The sequence below is a fragment of the Sodiomyces alkalinus genome (assembly GCF_003711515.1).
Source record: "Sodiomyces alkalinus F11 unplaced genomic scaffold SODALscaffold_11, whole genome shotgun sequence".
NCBI classification, from domain to species: Eukaryota; Fungi; Ascomycota; class Sordariomycetes; order Glomerellales; family Plectosphaerellaceae; genus Sodiomyces; species Sodiomyces alkalinus.
In genome coordinates this window covers 889,894-907,063 of record NW_021167089.1, presented here as the reverse complement: position 1 = coordinate 907,063, position 17,170 = coordinate 889,894, and the positions used below count along the sequence as shown (strand labels likewise).

The window sequence follows — 17,170 nt, the reverse complement described above, 5'->3', positions numbered from 1 at the left end:
ACCTACGAAGTACTCCCCTCCGAAGTTTCAGAACTGTACAGTAAGGTACCTTATTATACTGTATCATTGCTCACTGCACCTCAACTATTACGTTCTGGCGCCTTTTAGTCATATTTTTGAGTCCGGTAACACTACGTTCTTCTAACTTGCAACGTCCGTCATGATGTCGTCACATTTTTGAATCGCAAACCGCCAAGCCAACAATGCCCAATGTGCGACTGCTTGAAATTATCTCGAAGGGCCATGATTAATTACTGCAGTCCCCTAAATCTAGACCTTCCAACCCCCCACTCGACTGAATCTCTTAGCGTCGGGGTTCAACGTTTGGGAGCTAATAATTCTCCTGAATTCCAAACAATAATAAACTGCACTCTTTTCCCTCATCCCGTTCCAATTAAACCCTCACTCACCTACACCTGCACACCGAACATCAGATATTACGACCCAGTACTCAGTACTCCGTACCATTTAGCTGTGCGCCACTCCGCGGCTTACTGATTACCGCAAGGTACTTACTTGGATGGATATTTACCTCGTCCCACTTTTGCATGGGTGACCCAACGCTGGAAGATCGACTTCTGGCCTTTGGCTGCGACTTTCCCATTAAGCCTACGAAAACTGCACCCACACTACGGGATTCCCACCTTCGCCATCGATCAATCCCACCTTTCCCCGTCTCCTAACCGGCATCGCAACCACCTCTTCCCGGGCTTTTGAAGTTATTCAAATACCTTTTCTCCAATCGTCTCTTCTAATAGATCTGCCCTATCGCAAAAGTATCTCGGACATCTCCACAGAAATCCCACCTCACAGTACAGTTGTATCGCCGTCACCCTTCTTCCCTCTGGCATTGCCCAACACCAATACAGCAGACAAGCGGGCATTTTTTTTAATGGCGGTTTTCGAGACCTCGCTGGGTGTTTCATGACCTTCGTCCCCCATGACTGCTGCTTCGGCCAATGATTCACCAAATGCCACACCCAATGCATCCAAACCCATCTTAACACAAATGGCTGCGGGGATGATGACTTTCGCCGACGATCCCGAATCACTACAACAGGAGATATCCTCGGCCGTTTCGGGACCTAGTCCTTCCTTAGCTCATGGGAGGGCGAGTGAGAGTCTCCAAAGAGTTGAGTAACTCCCTTCTTTCCCTCGTCTCGCACGATCGGCGTAATCTTCTTTCCAATGGCTACTTCTCTTTGGGACCGACCGGGCGGCCTTGCCAACTTTTTATTTTCTCTCAGATCCAATCCGGCGCCTCTGAGCTGCTGCGATTTTCCAGGACCCTCCCTGAAAACTATGGCCAAACCCACGACGCCACCAGTGCAGCCCTGCTCGATGGTCCTTTGAGCAAGGGCGCCCTTCAGGCCATGGCTAAGCTGTCGAACGACATTGCTTCAGGCGTCGGTGAGATTGCCGCCCTAAGCAGGAACTCTGCCGAGCCCAATGAAAAACGCAAGACGCTTCACAACGACCAACAACGTGAGCCTAAATCCCATAAGGCATCCTCAAGGCGTAGGCAGGTATGTCGTTCGTTCGCGCCCGACTGGTCCTGATACTATCGCCTTCTTTGTCTCCATTCTCCACCCGGCAACGGGAAACGGGCCCTGAGCGAGCCCGAGTCTTGGTTTTTCTGACGAGCCGAACCATAGAAGAGTTCAGTAAGATTTGCTTGTCACGCCTGCCACAGGGTAGAGACCCCGCAGTGGCGCCCGGGTCCCGGTGGGCCCGGCACCCTCTGTAACGTCTGCGGTCTTGTCTACGCGAGACGGGAGCGTAAGAGACAAACCGGTTCCCAATGCCCGTCTTAACATAGACACACAAACACAAGGTAAAAGGGCATATGGATGCGTACGAAAGGAAACGCCTCGACCGGCTTCTGAACCGAGAGTAGGAGACGCTGCCGCTGGAGTAGTGTGCGGATGTGATCACGATAGTAGCGAGGTGTCTGATATAACGGAGCACTTGAACCATCTGCTGCGTTCATTTGATCAGAAGGTCAAAGATTGCAAGATGTGGCTCCTCCCCTCTGCCCCAGCAGGCGAGACGTTGGGTTACAAGGTGATGCCACGGAGGACTTGGACCGCCGGTGCCCGAACGTCCGAAACGTCCGAATGCAAGAAGAATTTGGAAACGAATGCCTAAAACGAGGAATTCCTCAATGCCAACTGCTTCCTCGGTGGAAGTTCGGCACTTTCTCACTTTCTCACTTTCTCACTTTCTCACTTTCTCACAGACACACACGCACACACACACACTCTCTCTCCCCCTCTCCCCCTCTCCCCCCCCCTGTGAAAGACTGGGAGAGAAAGCAAGGGAGAAATCAACTAGAATACGAGGGGGAAACCAATCAACGGATTTCGCTGTGATTGTTGCAGTCCTGAGACCATCGGATGATATTCACAAGCTGCATCTGTCTTAAAAGGGAGCCAGGCGGTGTGGACCGGCCGCATGTCTTTGGATATGGCCCATCTTGGCAACTTACCAACACGCAAAGCAAATACCCAGGCACAGAGGTTATCGAAAAGGCGGCTGTATATATACAGAGTTCGTTAGAACGTTGTTGATGGAAAGCATCAGCATAAGCTAACGAATACGAGGTGGATATAAAAATCCCCAAGCAGGGGGGGACGATCGGGGTCGTTGCTGATTCATCGGTCCGAAACGGCGGACAGCTAATCCGCTGATCTCGGAGGTCGACAAGCAGAATACGAGTTCGGGGATCAAACGCGCACAAGACCACAGGAGCCTTTCGGTGCTGGGAACATACGAAGCTACCGATGCTAGCCTCTGCAGCTCCTTCGCCGAGAGAGGGGGGCGTCTGTAACACAGCATCGGCACAGCGCAGGAGCCTTTACGCGGACTTCCCAAAACGTCCCAACGATCGTGATCACAGGCTCGTTTTGTCTTTCCACTCCTGCACTACCTACGTATACGAGACTAGGTGTGCTTTTGCTGGAAAAGACCAATGTCTTTCGTTTTGAGAAACAGTAGCCGCATATATTAAGGCCCCCCTGATGCTGTTGCTGCGACGGTTTTCCCAGCAGCAGCATCCAACACCTTTCCTCAGTCGGGCAGCCGTTCGAGAAAAGAACCAGCTATTCGAAAAGACCATTGTCTCGCACTATACACGATGAAGCTCTCCAATATCCTTACCGTCTTCTCCGCCGCTTCCTTGGCTACGGCGGCGTCAGGTACGTGTATGCCAGACATGACGAGGGATGCGTGAATAACTGGGGCAGAACGGGTGAATGTCTCTAAACCTTCTCCACGCTATAGTGTCCTTCGACCGCGGTTACGACGATGGTAGCCGCTCTCTAGCCTCCGTAAGCTGCTCTGACGGTGAGCATGGACTCATCACACGATACGGTTGGCAAAGACAAGCTCAAGTCGCGGCCTTCCCTTACATTGGAGGAGCCGAGGCCATCAAGGGATGGAACTCGCCCAATGTAAGTTGATAAAACTCCTTCCCTTTCTTCCCCTTCTTCCCTCTTGCAGCGACAAGGACGGCCCTGTATCTTGGTGTCCGCGTTCATCCATATGGAGCCCTCTGCTGCGGCGTTGTCGTGCTTCTTTTGACGAGGCCGTGTGGAATGAAGATGAAGAGTAGCTGACCCAGAGCTATCTCCATACTAGTGCGGAACATGCTGGAGACTGACTTACAACGACCGCTCCATCCACGTCCTGGCCATCGACGTCGCCCTTAATGGCTTCAACATCGCCTTCGCCGCCCTGAATGACCTCACCAATGGTACTGCTGAGCATCTGGGTCGCGTGGAGGCAGTTGCTACGCCGGTGACCGCCAGAGCGTGTGGTCTTCTTACATAACTGACCTCAGGCGCCCCTGGTGACATGGCTATTAGTGCAAAAGTCCACTTGACCCAAGGGAAGCTCGAAATAGAGGCATCTCGGGAATCTAAACATGGATGTGTGAAGTAGTCCTCGGAAGGCACTAGAAATACAGACTTAATTGCCTAGGTGTCACTGCCCTGTAACTTCATTTGCTGAGCAACCCAGGCAAACGTGCGCCGCTTTTCCTCTTCCACATGACTATGGTCCCTTGCCGGACCGACAAGAATTTCGTCTTGGTCCCCCCTTTCCAATGCCAACCAAGTTTCAGTGAGGAATTCCTCAAGCGGCATACCGATGGGGGCGAGGCCCTGTTGGGTATGCAACTCCGTTTGCACGGCAGGTGGGATGATCTCAATAACCCTGACGCCGGGCTGGTTCGAATGACCCTCCGAGGCCGTCGCGTCTTGGAGCTGGGCCCGAAGCTGCCAAGCCAAGGAGTGTAAAGCCGCCTTGGAGGCACAGTAGTTGGGACAACGGGAGATAGGAACGAGAGCTAGGGAGGAAGAAACAAGAAGGATGGCGGCTGGGTCACCGTTGGCAGCGCGGGCGCGGAGGTGTGGGAGGAATAGCAGAGTGGTATGAAGAGGCGAGATATAGTTGGTGACCAGCTCCGAGGTCGTCTGGGCCAGGGTATCTGGACTGGAAGCGCCGGGCGAGTTGAAGTTGAGACTACGCTGAACTCCTGCGTTTAGGAGAACTGCATCAAGGGACGGGTAGGTGGAAATGATCCTGCCGAGTGCTGGTTAGCCTAAGTCTCCGGTTCTCTTGAGGCTACTCGTGAAGAAGCATGGAGAAGGGGGGGTGGCAAAGGGCCATACGTACTTCTCTGTCCAAGAAGGGAGAGCCTCGAGGTTTGAGATGTCAAACGGCTCACTGGCAACCCTGGCACCTCCATGTCTCTCAACAAGTGCATCAAGTCGGTCCTTACGACGGCCTACTGCGATGACGAAAACACCCTGCTCAATTAGACGTTCGGCAAGGCCACGGCCTATGCCAGAAGTTGCGCCCGTAACGAGAACTGTCTTGTAAGGGAAAGGCATGGTGGGCGAGGTTGGCGGAATTGCCGCAGTCTCGAAGGGACAGAATGACAGATGAGGGGAGAGGGTCGTGAGTTAGTTAAATTCTTATCTTAGCTAGGTTGAAGCTCTGGTCATGTTATACACTATGATGTCGCCTTCGTTAATAAGGTATCCTGTTGGTAATGGCTCTCGCGGATTTTTGATGTTCCCCTAAAAAAACGTGTATGATGAACAAGGAGCAACTCGGACTTGCTTCTTGCTGCCGTGAGTACCTTTAGTGACCAGTGACACGAGACCTCTCCCACACTCAGATAGCATGTACTTCGTACCTTACTAAGGCAGGTACGGAGTACATTGAAGTTGTAAAACGGACAACGGAGGAGGTGCCAGTTAAAAACGGATTTGTCGAGGCGCGCTCAAAACCTTATACACACCCCTGATACCGATCCCGGGGCCCACACTTATCGTAGAGTTCGTTGAAAGAAAAAAATGTACGTGTAACTCCTTAACTACCAGTCCTATCTTCCTAATCAGTTATTGTCCTTTTAGAAGCAAGTGTTGTGTGTGTTGTCGGCCGAGAGGCACCCAATCGGTCACCGTTGGACTTTGTGTGTACAGAGTCCGACCTCCAGGCAATTACCTTATTAGGTATAACAATTATTTCGTACCTCGCAACCTCGGACTGGAGAGCCGGGACCCGACCCCAGGCCCGAATATCCGCCCGGGGGTTTGCCTCAGCAGCCGCCACGATCCGATAGCCTCGGGCGGTTGTCGCCCCTCGTTGTAGAGAGAGCTACTTGACCGCGGAAGTCTGAGCGAGGTTGGTCAAAGTGGAATGTGTCCCTTCTTCACCGTCGGTTGAGACTTAACCCCAAGGGGGCCCCCGTCCAAAATATGTCTACTTTGGTATCCTGAAAATATCATCCGGTTGCCCAAGTACTAAGGTATGAACATAAATGTGTGGCATACAATTTATTGTGCCATCTTAAAACTATCTACACTCCCTCGGTTGGGCCGTTGGACAGATTCCCCTAGACCTTTCAGTGAAGAACGAACTGTCCGAATGCCCGTTTGCGTGTTGGCCATAAACCATGCACAAGAAATGAAACCCTGCTCTCCCCCTCTGCAGGTAGGACATAGCTTTCGCTCCACTGTCGCCTCCTTCCGCCAGTCCGCCTTCTCCCCGTGCCTACTCAACGTGCACTTGTCTGCAGAAAAGAATTACAAGTTCTCCTTTCCTAGTCGAGAAATGCAATGAAACCAAAGCCTGGCAGGTCCCTTCTCTGATTCCTCCTCGCAGTATCTCTCGTCAGCAACAAAACCCGTCTGTGCCCAAGTCCCAGCCGTTTACTGCGTCTCCAGGTCGGAAATGATGCCAAGTCGTTAATAAAACCCTTCAGAATGTTGACGCAGTAGCTTAACGAGATGGCTAGTCGAAGCGAACAAACAAAAAAAGGGCCACCAATAATGCCGATGATTGGGAGAGTCTGAATGAGCCAAGTGAAGCTGCCGCCATACCGAACAAACAAGTAACGGAAAAAAAAAGCATACAAGTCGTTGAGAGAGAATAAAAGAAGAAAAAAAGAGAAGAGGAAATCCCAGCTGATCATGGAATCCTGCCAACCCCGTAGGGATAGAGTAATCAGGATCTGCGCAAACCCCACCCGAGAACAGGTCGTGCAAAAGGAGAGACGTGTGAGCGCATGGTCGTCATAAAAAATTACGTTGAGAAAGCGTGCGAGCTCAGGACATGGTAAGAGTGCTGATCTTGCGTTTCTCGGCGCTCGTCAGGACCAGCATGGGCGCCTTACGTTGACCGTCGATTGTTTCAACACCTGCCTTCTGAGCCGAGCTCTTGAAGACACTGGCGAAGCTGTTCTCCCTGTCCGACTCGCACGCCGACGTAGCGCTGCTAATACTGTCGAGGCTCTTCCGTGTCTTCTCGCGGGAGCTTGGCCGATCCGAGCCAATGGCGCCCCAAGTGCCGGTGGTGGAAGTCTGCGAGCTCGGCAGGGAGCAGTCCACATCACCAGACAGGCTGCCTGAGCCACTACGCCCAGAGTCAGATTCGTTGTCGGTGATGGGAGTGCTCGACTCCTCGGCGCTCTCTGAGAGCGGGCTCATGCTTCCACTAGAGCTGCCAGTGCCCTTCCTCCGTTCCCGCCCGGCGCGGACGAGGTTGTGCACTGCCGATCGTCGAGCGCGAGCCGCGAAGTTCTTGCTGCCCTCATGCTTGGTTGTTGGCTTCGATTTGAGCTCTTCAATGGACGGCGGCCCACGAGGCTGTCGGACAGGATGCTCGCCGGCGCGACCTTGGCCGGGGCCATAGCTTCCTGTAGAGGGTGTGAGGGGGAACGAAGCAGTCTTCGGACCAGCAGACCTGGGAGCATCACTGGCCTGCGCAAGAGAGTCGACGCCAGCGTTTGCCATGGCCAGTGAGGCGATCTTCTTATGACCGCGACGGAAGGCGTTGGCCGACGGAGGAGGCAGAGGCGTGACATTGATCGGCGATTCGTCACGCTTCGGGGGAGTGGTGGTGCGGAAAGACGCCGTGTTTTCGGTCGGAGGAGACACCTGCACGCGAGGAGTAGCGCTGACTGGCGACATTGGCTGCTGGCCGCCATAGAGGTGGGCAAACTGCGACTGGTCAAAGTAGGACTGGGTCGGCTGGGTGTTCTGTTCCATATAATATTGGGTCTGACCAGTCATCGGATCCACATAGGCATAGACATTTTGCTGGTTCTGCTGAACCTGTTGATTACCCATGGCACCGAGCATCGACTGCTGCAGACTATGGACTCGCTGCTGGTGCTGGTACATGGCTAGCTGTTGGTGCTGGATTTGCTGCTGGGCACTGTTGATGTTGAGGCCTTGGAACTGCTGGGCAGCAGCCTGAATATTCAGTAGCTCTTGTTGGAGAGCACGCTGCTGCTGGGCCAAGTACAGATTAGTAGCGACCAGCTGGGCGTAAAGCTGGGGATCCATCTGATCCTGGTCATCGATGTGGATCTCAGGAGGTGCGAGAACCTGCTCGGTGGTGAACTGCGAATTGATGTTCATCTGGGCGTGGCCGTAAAGTTGGTTCTGATGAGGCTGGTGTTGTTGACCATATTGGGGCATAGCCGTCTTCGGGGGATTATACAGGTTCTGGCCGTTGCTGTACATGCTATTGCCAATGGTATTTCCGTTGCCGTGGCCGAAAGTGTGCGTGGTGGGCGATTGCATGCCAGCCGTCTGTGATTTGTTGAAGGTGGATGCAGCCGCCGTCTTTGGGGCAGTTCTAAGGCCAGCCAGAAGATGCGAACGGCTCGTTCGGGGCGTGGGGATACCGTTGTCCTGAGACGCCGAGGCTGTTGCCAAAGAGAGTGGTTTCAAATTCTGGCCGCCGCGGCGGGAAGCAAGGCCTGAGCCAGCGATGCCCAACTCACGGGAGGAGGGGAAGTTGTTGAAATTCATCTGAGCAAGACCGCCTGTGTCCATAGCTCACGGTTGGTAAATATGGCGAATTGTGGTGTTCGAAGGGTAGGTGATGTAAAATCCGTTTCCCAGCTCGACTCGACGGCTGAAGAACGGGGGACGAAGAAAACAAAATTGGAAATGAATGTGCAATGAAGTTCAGGTAGTAACCTTGAACACCAGGTTGGCGATTACAAGAAGGATAATGGAGGTGCAATGAAGAATGCGAATGTTGAGTTGTCCTGGGTGCGTATTATCTGATTTTTCCCCAGAGAGTGTAAGACCGGCTTGTCGAGACCCGAGAATCTGTTGACGGGAGTATTTCTCTCCTGGAAAAGCTACCACGGACGGAATAGAGGATCGATCTTCTGTTGAGACGAAACAGCCCGAGAAAGAAAAACCAAAAACCAGAATCCGTACGAGGATTAAAGATCAAGGGAAAGGCGTAGCAGCAAGTTGTAAATGAGAAATAGTGAGGCCGATTAGAATATGTATTGAGACGACACGAACGGAAGGCAGGTCAGGACAAGGGACGGGATCGGTCGGTCGAGTGGTGCGAAGGAGTGACGGACGATGATGTCGGGGAAGGAGCAACGAAGAGGGAGTTCCTTTTCGAGGCAGGTGGAAAGAGACCGAAATAGTTGGCGAGCAAGACGCAGGCGAGGTTGCCGAGATCGATGGACGTAAATGGTTCCGTTAGGGATCGGAAGCCCGGATGGGTAGAGAAATGGCGATTGAGGTGGTAGATCAACAAACTGTGATTTGCCCCAGTTTTGTTTTCGTCTCAGAACGTGCTCGAATAGCTACCGTCAAAAGTGGTCGCAATCCGTGCCAGCTCGGTTTCTCCTTCAGGATTCAGGGCTTGCCTGTCAAGTCGAGCTTGAATACGTCAAGTTTGCTGAGCAAAATGAATGTATCGGTAGTTGCGGGAAGAGTTTGTCGAAGTTTGGGTTTGGGCTAAAAATTACACCCCGGATGCCGGACGGCGGAAAAGGCGAACAGAAGGGCAGACGATGCAAGTAAGTTCAAGGAAGGTAAGGGTAAAGTCGATTAGGAGGATCTTGTCCGATTATTGTTGGCGTAGTAATGTTGCGGTGATGAAGGTGACACTGCTTGCGAGCGTTGGCTAGTCGACTGTGTCTGTTGCGCGTGCGTGACCAAGAACCCTCGAGAGAAAAAGCGAAAAAGGGAGCCAGAAAATTTGGGGGGGAACAAGAAACTCGACAGAATGTGTGGTAACAATCTGTTCTCTGTCGGCCCTTTTTTTTCTTGACCCTTCAAATAACGACGAAACGAACTTTCGTGCAGACAGAAATGCGGGCGGAAGGGTCACGGAAAGGAGTAGAAGGGTTGAAGGTCGAAAAGAAAAACATAAAGAGGGAAGGAGACACGGCGGTGTGCTGGAGCGGCAGGCGAGAGGAGGAAGAAGGAGGAAAGGAGCCAGGCAAGTGGACGAGGAAGGGGACACGAGAGATAGTAGAGAAGGGGCGAAGGAGAAGGTGGATTGGTCATGGGTGGGACCAATCATAAGTCGCCGTTTTCCGACTGGATCTTCAAGAAGCCAGGTACAGCGAAACGGGCCCGCTACGCGGTACCCCTTGCACCCGTTGTCTTTTTTCCAAAGTTATGCTGTTATGCCGTTATGCCGTTGTGCAGTTGTTGCAGCTTAACTAACCTTGTCCTGCAACGCCCCTTTTTAGCGGGTTCTCTCGTAGAACCGGACCGGGGTGGGCTAATGGGCGACTGGCTGGCCAATAGGACTGTCTATTCTCTCAATGCACGCGTTTCGGTTGCTCATGCCCCCCCCCCTCCCGAAGTTCAATGCTCCATCCAATATGCCAAAAACAGCTCCATCCCACAAACCTAACTGGGAGTAAGTTTCCGTTGAGGGACGAAGGACGGAGGTACTTGAGACACGTATGAGCGTTAAATATGTACAGATACGATTTTGTTGGCCTTGGTTGTCGGTCCCATCATGATAATCGACCAGAACCATACAGAGAGTTCTCTTTGCCAATTATTGATCTGAGTGTTTCGCGGCATTATATAATAATCAACTAGACTACCTCTTTGCGTAAGGACCGAAAAAAAGAATGAAATGCCAAGTGGGCTCGGCGATATGCAGGATCGGTCTCTCCGCAGCATCACCCCGTCGTTAAATAACGCGAATGTGCGTGTGTGCAACTAGGTAGCCTGTACGGACAGGATCCGTAGCAAGGCATCGATGCGGCCGGCTCGACGGTAATTGTACATAGGATGCAGTATCGAGGTCGAGACCTGTACGAACAGCAATAGAAGGTAGCGGTCCGCTGTACGAAGCACAAAGTACCTACCTTAATACCTTAATTACCTTACTCTGTACCTAAGGTACCTACCCGGGTTTGGCTGGTTATAGGTCAGAGCTCGATGGACTGGTCAGATGTCCGAAGTCTTAGAACATTATGTTGACAGCGATATCTCTGTCCTGGCTCTGGTCAGTGCAAAATTCTCTGTTCGAGCTCTGACCTATACCCACCCCTACCCGGGTAGGTAGGTAGCTGGGAATAGGTACTGCACTATCTAGAATGACATTAGGTATAGAGTGTCTCTTCCACTCAACACAAGGTGCTAATAAGTACTTCGTAAGGCACGCACAATACCTTAGTAAGGTAAGGTAATTAAGGGTAATTATTACAAGTGTATTCGTCTGTACCTTTCATCGTGTACCTACCTAGGTAAGGTAGTGAGACCCGGGTGGGTTCTCGCTTTGAAAATTGATTCCTCAACGACCGGACCGACCAAACGCGAGTCATCCTTGGGCCCAGAGCGGCCTCCGCCTGCCAGTTGCATTTCCACGCAGCTCCCGACTCCGTTTGTTCCCCATTTCAATGACTACCCTCTCAGCGAGCACGCGCTTCAACGGAACGGCAAGGGCTTCTTATGGACAATTCTTTGAGTTTGCTCCATGGCAACAGGCATTCTGTGACAAGGTTTGAAAGCAGCTGACCTGAGTAGGCGTGGGACTGTGGCTGGCCATTACCTTCACACACACATACCGAATGGCACGAGGAGAACTCGACATGACTCGTGCGAAAGTTATCAATTGCATACTCCGTAAGGTAATCAACCCTCATACCTATATGAGCACAAGGCGAAGAAAGCACCTGCACCTCTTTCTAGACTCGTGCGCTTGTTTCAGGGGCGCAGAGAGGGAGATAGGGAGAGGATTCACATTAGGCACCGCCTCGTCTTACGATTCCTCGGCGAGTTTTGTTCCTTGCCGCGTCTACCTCGTAGGGCCTGGCCTGAATAATGCCGAGTTCGTTTCCGTGCAGACTATCAACATCTGCGTCTATGGCTCCCGGCCCTCTCTCCGTTTGGCCTTCCGGAATGCCATTGTGGAACATAGCCCAGGAGAAAAAAACACGTCTTCACGCGGCAAACCCCTGCCAGATCTGTCCATCAGATTTTATGCCGGCGCCAGGAATCTTGCGGAATGTCGACATGCCAGAAGACTATCCGTACACCAGCCTCTAAATGCCAACCACCGTCCGGTGAAATCCCCTCCTTACACACGAATATATTGCCCATATCTTCCTTTCTTCGACTTTCTAGTTCCAACGCTATGTTGTTGAAGAAATGTTGACGAAGAAATGCAATGATAGGTCCTGGGCTGCAAGGAACACACGGCTTGGCTGCGCGGACACCTGAGACACCGCCGCCAAGGAGCCAAATGCGGAGATGCCCTGTGCACACAGCCAGCGAAAGCGGTCCGTATACGAATGACGGGATGAATCTTTGTTTAAATTCCGTGCCCACGTACGAAATACGGAGCAGAAACGGTCGACCGACCATATTGAACGAGATGTGCGGCACAGGCATTAACCGTGCACCGCCAGTCTGTCTGTTAAATAACTTGTTGCTCTAATAATAAGGACTTTTCGCCCTCCTTGCCTTGAAAACTTGGTGCCGAGTCTTATCACTAAACTTATTATCACCTTGTTCCCTTGGGCTGCTCCTGCTACTCCATTTTCTCTCTTTCTAGCTACCAGGTGGGCCTTGGACGTGGTCGCTCGATTCTTCGTCCCCCCAACCCAGAGCTGCCATGCACCAGTCTTCTGGTAATTCCATTCCTTTGTGTTAGTTACTTGCCATGGAACGCGTCTTTGGCTGCCAACTGCATAATATGTCTTTATTGGGAATCCCACTCTGACTAACCTGGTCGCCGCTTAGACAACGTGACAACGTTGTGCGACCGAGGCAGCCATTTCCGAAACCCCAATAGGTAAAGCGCAACAAATACGGCGGTCCCATCACGGCCACGTCTGAGGGGTTCTGCCTCCCAAGAGACAATGGCCGGTATGGTATGCAGGCAATCTCGAACCGACCTGCAGGTCTGCCCAAACAAACCCAAGGGAAAGACCAATAAAAACACGAGGAACTCCCCATTAGACAAAAGGCTGAGAGACGAGCGCTTGACCCTCGAGAAGCGACCTCTCATTGCGCATCCACTGCTGCAGGTCGGCTGACTAGCGCTTCGTCTGTCGGTTTTCGCTCTCTTTCGCTCTCCAACGTGGCTCCAGTCAAGCGAGCAATGCTTCGTCGATTGTCATTTGTAGGTTCCGATAGAATTGAAGCAAGAAGCCAGACGCATGGCCGAAATACTACGGCCGCGGGTCGCGATTACATGCCTTGTCTCGGACGGAGTGAAACGAAGGACCTGGGTAACAACTTTCGTGAGATGGCCAACACCATGGAGGATAGCTACGCTTCGCTTTATAAGCGGCCCTCTGAACCTCACGATAGCCGGTCTGGTCTTCTGGGTTTTCACTTCACAGACAGTATGTGTCAATAACACACATATTAATCGGAAGTTGTTCTCCGCCGTTTATGGTTGAAATAATAATCCGGACGGTTATCCAGCCGGTCCCGAGACTGATCGAGGCTGGGGGACCCAGGCCCAGGCTTCTCCGTCTCGGTCACGAGTCGCTTGGTGCGTCTCACCCAAGGGGTTGGAACTTTGTTCCGAACAGTCTTTCGGGTTTTTCGCTACAAGAACGGAACAAACAAAAACATGAAAATCGTCATCTCGTCTTCTCGCCAGCCAGAAGGATTTCAGCTTGCTGAAACCTGAAAGGCAATCAGCTCACGCTATTGAGGCGTCGTTTCCTAGAAAGAAGGGCATTTTCATCTTCTCGGATCCAGCAAAGATGTACAGTCGAAGTCACACCCAGGGGAGCATCCACCTCAACCCTGTCAAATCGCCGAGGGGTTTGCCATGTTGGTCTGGATCAGACTTCCATTTCTCAGGGTTCCGAGCTCCGGTGTATTCGTAGATTGGTATGTCTCCAAGCCCAGAGGGCAGGTCCTTGTCCTGGTTGAGCTGGCTATACCTCTCGGCCTCTGTTGCTTCATCTAGGTGGCCGGCTTAGAATCAACAGGGGATGATCCTGTGGCCAGGGAGGGCGGTATGTATGCGGGGGAGGCGTAGGGCTGAGACATAAGACAGGGAAGTACGGAATAGTGTCAGCAGTGGAGGCCGAAGGAAGAAAGATCCGACAAGCCCGGTGGCCCCTCAACCGAAACGCGAGCAGGTAAGTACCCTTGTTGAGGCGTTCTGCTGACCGCAGACAGGATCTCTAAGAAATGAGATGCGCCACATTAGTTGCTTAAGAGTTAAATGCCACCGAGATTGGACAGGAAAATGGGAACTCCAATGCAGCATTTCCCTGTTTCCCGTGGGCACCATCTCTTATCCCGTGCGTAAGACGGGACAAGCACCCCTGGTCGTTCCTTATGAACGCCGAGCTTGTCCTTCCCGGCCAAGAAGTAGAACAACCCGGGCAGACACTGGATAGGGATTAATTGATCAAGACGACGCCAAGGCGTAAGTACAACGTAATGCCCGATGCGGGCGCACGACGTTGGACACCGTGGAGTGGCCCTGGGTGAAGGCAATCGTACTGAGGGGTCTGATGAGCAGAGTTCCTCTTTTGAATCTCGGAGTGACATTTTGATTCCAACTGATGAGATGAACGAAGCGTTGAAGAGACAAAGCGAGAAACTGGCCCCGTATTTTGGTATCAATCAAATCAATCTCTCAATTCCAAAACCCCATGCATCCCCTTTCCCCCCCTTTTATAGACAAAGACTATATTCTCGCGTAAGAATTTGATCATAACTTCGTGGACCTGTACTGCTCGTAGATGAAAGCGATTAGAGGCATATAACAGGTTGGCCGAGGATGTCCCGCAGTGTGATGCTCCGAGTCTTGCCCGCCGTGAAAGAGAAACAGAAAAAAAGAAAAGAGGAAAATGGAACAAAGACACAGTCCAGAGAACGCCCCCGTCCCTTCGTCGGACAGGGTTATGTGCAGAACAGTGGCTAGATCAGATCCTTCGAAGTAAGTCCATCGTCCATCTTTCGCAGCCTCCTCTGCGACACCCACGGTATATATATATATATATATATATGCCCTCCGAAACGGATTTTGCCGTCATATCCTGCGCGCGCCTCCCCACGCCATGCTCCTCAATGCATGTCTTCAGGCCGGACGTTGCTCCCGTAGAAGCCGCCCTGACCGTCATTTGCTGCTGCCGCACATGCGAGACATACGCCCCCGCCGTAGATTCGCGTATGACGCTTCCACCCTGCCCCGGAGTCGTCCATGACGGAGATGATCTCGCCCTGGACCTCGATCTGCTGGGTTGGTTCTCGAGAGTTTTTACCCTCGGCGGGAGGGGGGCCTGGCAAGAAAGGTGATGATGGCGGGAATGAGGATGGCGTGAACAGAGACCCGGAGTTTTCTGCTGGGGCGACCCTGGGGGAGGAAGCTGGCGATGCGGTGTTCATGGGCAGCATCCGAGTGTAAGAGCGCCGGCGCGAGATCGATGTATTCTGCGTCCGCATGGCGCTGGTCGACGGGTCTTCAGGCGGGACTGGCGTAGATTCCATGAAATCGGGATTCGGCTGATCGAAGAATGAACTGTCTAGCTCAGGGGCCCTCCCGGCACGACTCCGGTTGGCATCCTCGACCGTGAAAATAGAGTTCGAACGTTCTGGAGGGGTCAACGGAGGAGGCGGCGGCGGTCTGGATACGATGAACCTGGGCGCTGCTACCTCGGGTCGTTTCCCGGCCGAGTGAGACCCGCCGGACGGGGATTCGTGTTCTGGACGGGGGTCATCGTTGTCGGATATTGTGTCGGCGGAGCTGGGGAAGGAGGACTCCTGGCTCCTTGAGGCCTCGTCACCTGCAGGACTACTGCCATCGTCTCTTCCAGCCATCTTGTCGTCTATGATACAGTGATGGCTGGGGAATTGATAGTGCAGCCGTTGCTGGTAGATTACAGGTACGTCGGCCTCGGTGGCCTCCTCTTCAAAGAAGCGTATCTCGGGCTTGCCGGACACGGTCCAAGGTGAATTGTTTCTTGTTTTGAAACGGCGAATGACGACCGCAGCCACAACGGAGATAGCAACAGAACCCAGACTCAGGGATAGGAGCTTCCAGGGCAAGTCTGTCAACAAGGCCGGACCGCCCACGACCGCGTGGTTATCGGTTGCGACCGCTGGCATGGCACCGCGGGGCGGAGGCTGAAAGAAAATCGCCGGCTTTGGCCAGCGTCAGAGAACGAACGAGGTGATGCTTGTTCTGTACCAAGCACACCGGTTCGGCGTTGTAGATGAGAGATACAAATCCACGTTCCAGTGTGAAACGGCTAGGTGTCTCAACGGGGCTGGGCTGAGAGCAGTTGCAACTACCAACGCAAGACCTGACACTGACAGATCAAGTTATTCGTGAGCTGCTGAGTGTCGCTAAACAAACCGAAATGACCGGTGTCTTGACGTGCAGGACAGATCAGGAGCTGAAAGGCCGCGTCGATTACTGGAATTTGAGACGCCCGTATGAGTGAGCGAGGAAGGGGGAGGATGGTGGAGATCGCCGGCGGTAGACTAGAGGTTGGTTGGGAACTAGGATGGCAAGGCGCATCGGTCTCAGGGTTGTTCTGGATGGGCTCGCCAAGTGGCACAATGGGAAGTCGATGTCTCAGGGTCGTCGGACAAGAAAGGGCAGAGCGGCGTGAATTGGTCGGAGAATATCGATATAATCATTGACGACGCTAGGTATGGGAGAGGCAAGATGCCGACACGGTTCTAGTCGATTGAAAAGGCGGCGCAGTTTTTGAGGCGCAATGTAGTGGGAGGGGATCACGGTTGCTAGCACAAGACAGTGGGGGAGAATGGAAGGGAAGGGAGTTTGCTCTGCTCTTGGGACGAGGAGTAGGGATAGGGAAGTGGGAAGGTCTCATATATGTATCGTCACCATATGCATACGGCAAAGGGGGCGCGTTTACGGGCTGGTGAGAGGAATACATAAGGACGGGGACGTGCAGTAAGATCGTCTATACTCCATATGGGAGTAGGATCGGGTCAGGTTAGAGGGTGCTGTGGGAGGAGGAACAAGATGAGCGAAGGGGTCGCCCATCGACCAAGATCCTTGTCTTGGGATTTGTCTGAGCGTCGCGTGCTAGGTTGGCCCCAAGGGTGGCCGGAACAAAAGATCAAGTCAAAAGGTTCCAGCAACGTCGCCGCCACAAGTTTTCCCGTTTTGGTCTCCCGCGGCCAGCCTCCTCCTACTCAGGTCAGGGTGGCGTATATGTACTTCGTACGGAGTACATTTAATGTGATGAATCACTCTTCGTATATCATAGGTAAGGTAGGTAGGTACCTCATATAGGTCGAGGTACCGAATGCGAGGGTAGACACCAACTTCGAAAGCGATTCGGGGACCTGAACGGCAATAGAAGGCTGTCAGAATTTGTCGAACCTTGTGGGGTCCCTGTCCAGTCAGTCAACGTCAACGG

General features: G+C 52.8%; 5 protein-coding genes across 5 annotated transcripts; 2 read left to right on the top strand and 3 right to left on the bottom strand.

The window, feature by feature from the left end:
- The first annotated feature begins 719 nt into the window (after window positions 1-719).
- On the top strand, window positions 720-1,977 carry SODALDRAFT_67546 (hypothetical protein). The gene is made up of 3 exons (XM_028615573.1): window positions 720-1,132; window positions 1,248-1,526; window positions 1,659-1,977. The coding sequence occupies exons 1-3, from the start codon at window positions 941-943 to the stop codon at window positions 1,812-1,814; spliced, it is 627 nt and encodes a 208-aa protein (XP_028463287.1). The 5' UTR covers window positions 720-940; the 3' UTR covers window positions 1,815-1,977.
- Window positions 1,978-2,781: 804 nt separating this feature from the next.
- SODALDRAFT_67560 (cerato-platanin) lies at window positions 2,782-3,940 on the top strand. Its single transcript, XM_028615574.1, has 3 exons — window positions 2,782-3,197; window positions 3,283-3,452; window positions 3,640-3,940. Exons 1-3 carry the CDS (start codon window positions 3,137-3,139, stop codon window positions 3,829-3,831), a joined length of 423 nt encoding a protein of 140 aa, XP_028463286.1. The 5' UTR covers window positions 2,782-3,136; the 3' UTR covers window positions 3,832-3,940.
- Window positions 3,941-3,977: 37 nt separating this feature from the next.
- On the bottom strand, window positions 3,978-5,300 carry SODALDRAFT_346396 (NAD(P)-binding protein; the record flags this gene model as incomplete). The annotated part of the gene is made up of 2 exons (XM_028613252.1): window positions 4,678-5,300; window positions 3,978-4,584 (listed from the first exon to the last, which is right to left on the bottom strand). Exons 1-2 carry the CDS (start codon window positions 4,893-4,895, stop codon window positions 3,978-3,980), a joined length of 825 nt encoding a protein of 274 aa, XP_028463285.1. The 5' UTR covers window positions 4,896-5,300.
- A 1,317-nt stretch (window positions 5,301-6,617) lies between these two features.
- On the bottom strand, window positions 6,618-8,354 carry SODALDRAFT_284098 (hypothetical protein; the record flags this gene model as incomplete). Its single annotated transcript, XM_028608443.1, has 1 exon — window positions 6,618-8,354. The coding sequence occupies one exon, from the start codon at window positions 8,352-8,354 to the stop codon at window positions 6,618-6,620; it is 1,737 nt and encodes a 578-aa protein (XP_028463284.1).
- Window positions 8,355-14,662: 6,308 nt separating this feature from the next.
- SODALDRAFT_67492 (hypothetical protein) lies at window positions 14,663-16,153 on the bottom strand. Its single transcript, XM_028615572.1, has one exon. The coding sequence runs from the start codon at window positions 15,879-15,881 to the stop codon at window positions 14,841-14,843; it is 1,041 nt and encodes a 346-aa protein (XP_028463283.1). The 5' UTR covers window positions 15,882-16,153; the 3' UTR covers window positions 14,663-14,840.
- Between the last annotated feature and the right edge of the window lie 1,017 nt (window positions 16,154-17,170).

Excerpts from the sequence above, each read along its gene's own strand:
- SODALDRAFT_67546 (XM_028615573.1), top strand. The coding sequence starts at position 941 with ATGACTGCTGCTTCGGCCAATGATTCACCAAATGCCACACCCAATGCA. Across the intron at positions 1,133-1,247 it reads CGAGTGAGAGTCTCCAAAGA|ATCCAATCCGGCGCCTCTGA; the intron begins GTTGAGTAACTC and ends ATTTTCTCTCAG. Across the intron at positions 1,527-1,658 it reads CATCCTCAAGGCGTAGGCAG|AGTTCAGTAAGATTTGCTTG; the intron begins GTATGTCGTTCG and ends GAACCATAGAAG.
- SODALDRAFT_67560 (XM_028615574.1), top strand. The coding sequence starts at position 3,137 with ATGAAGCTCTCCAATATCCTTACCGTCTTCTCCGCCGCTTCCTTGGCT. Across the intron at positions 3,198-3,282 it reads CTTGGCTACGGCGGCGTCAG|TGTCCTTCGACCGCGGTTAC; the intron begins GTACGTGTATGC and ends TCCACGCTATAG. Across the intron at positions 3,453-3,639 it reads AGGGATGGAACTCGCCCAAT|TGCGGAACATGCTGGAGACT; the intron begins GTAAGTTGATAA and ends TCTCCATACTAG.
- SODALDRAFT_67492 (XM_028615572.1), bottom strand. The coding sequence starts at position 15,881 with ATGCCAGCGGTCGCAACCGATAACCACGCGGTCGTGGGCGGTCCGGCC.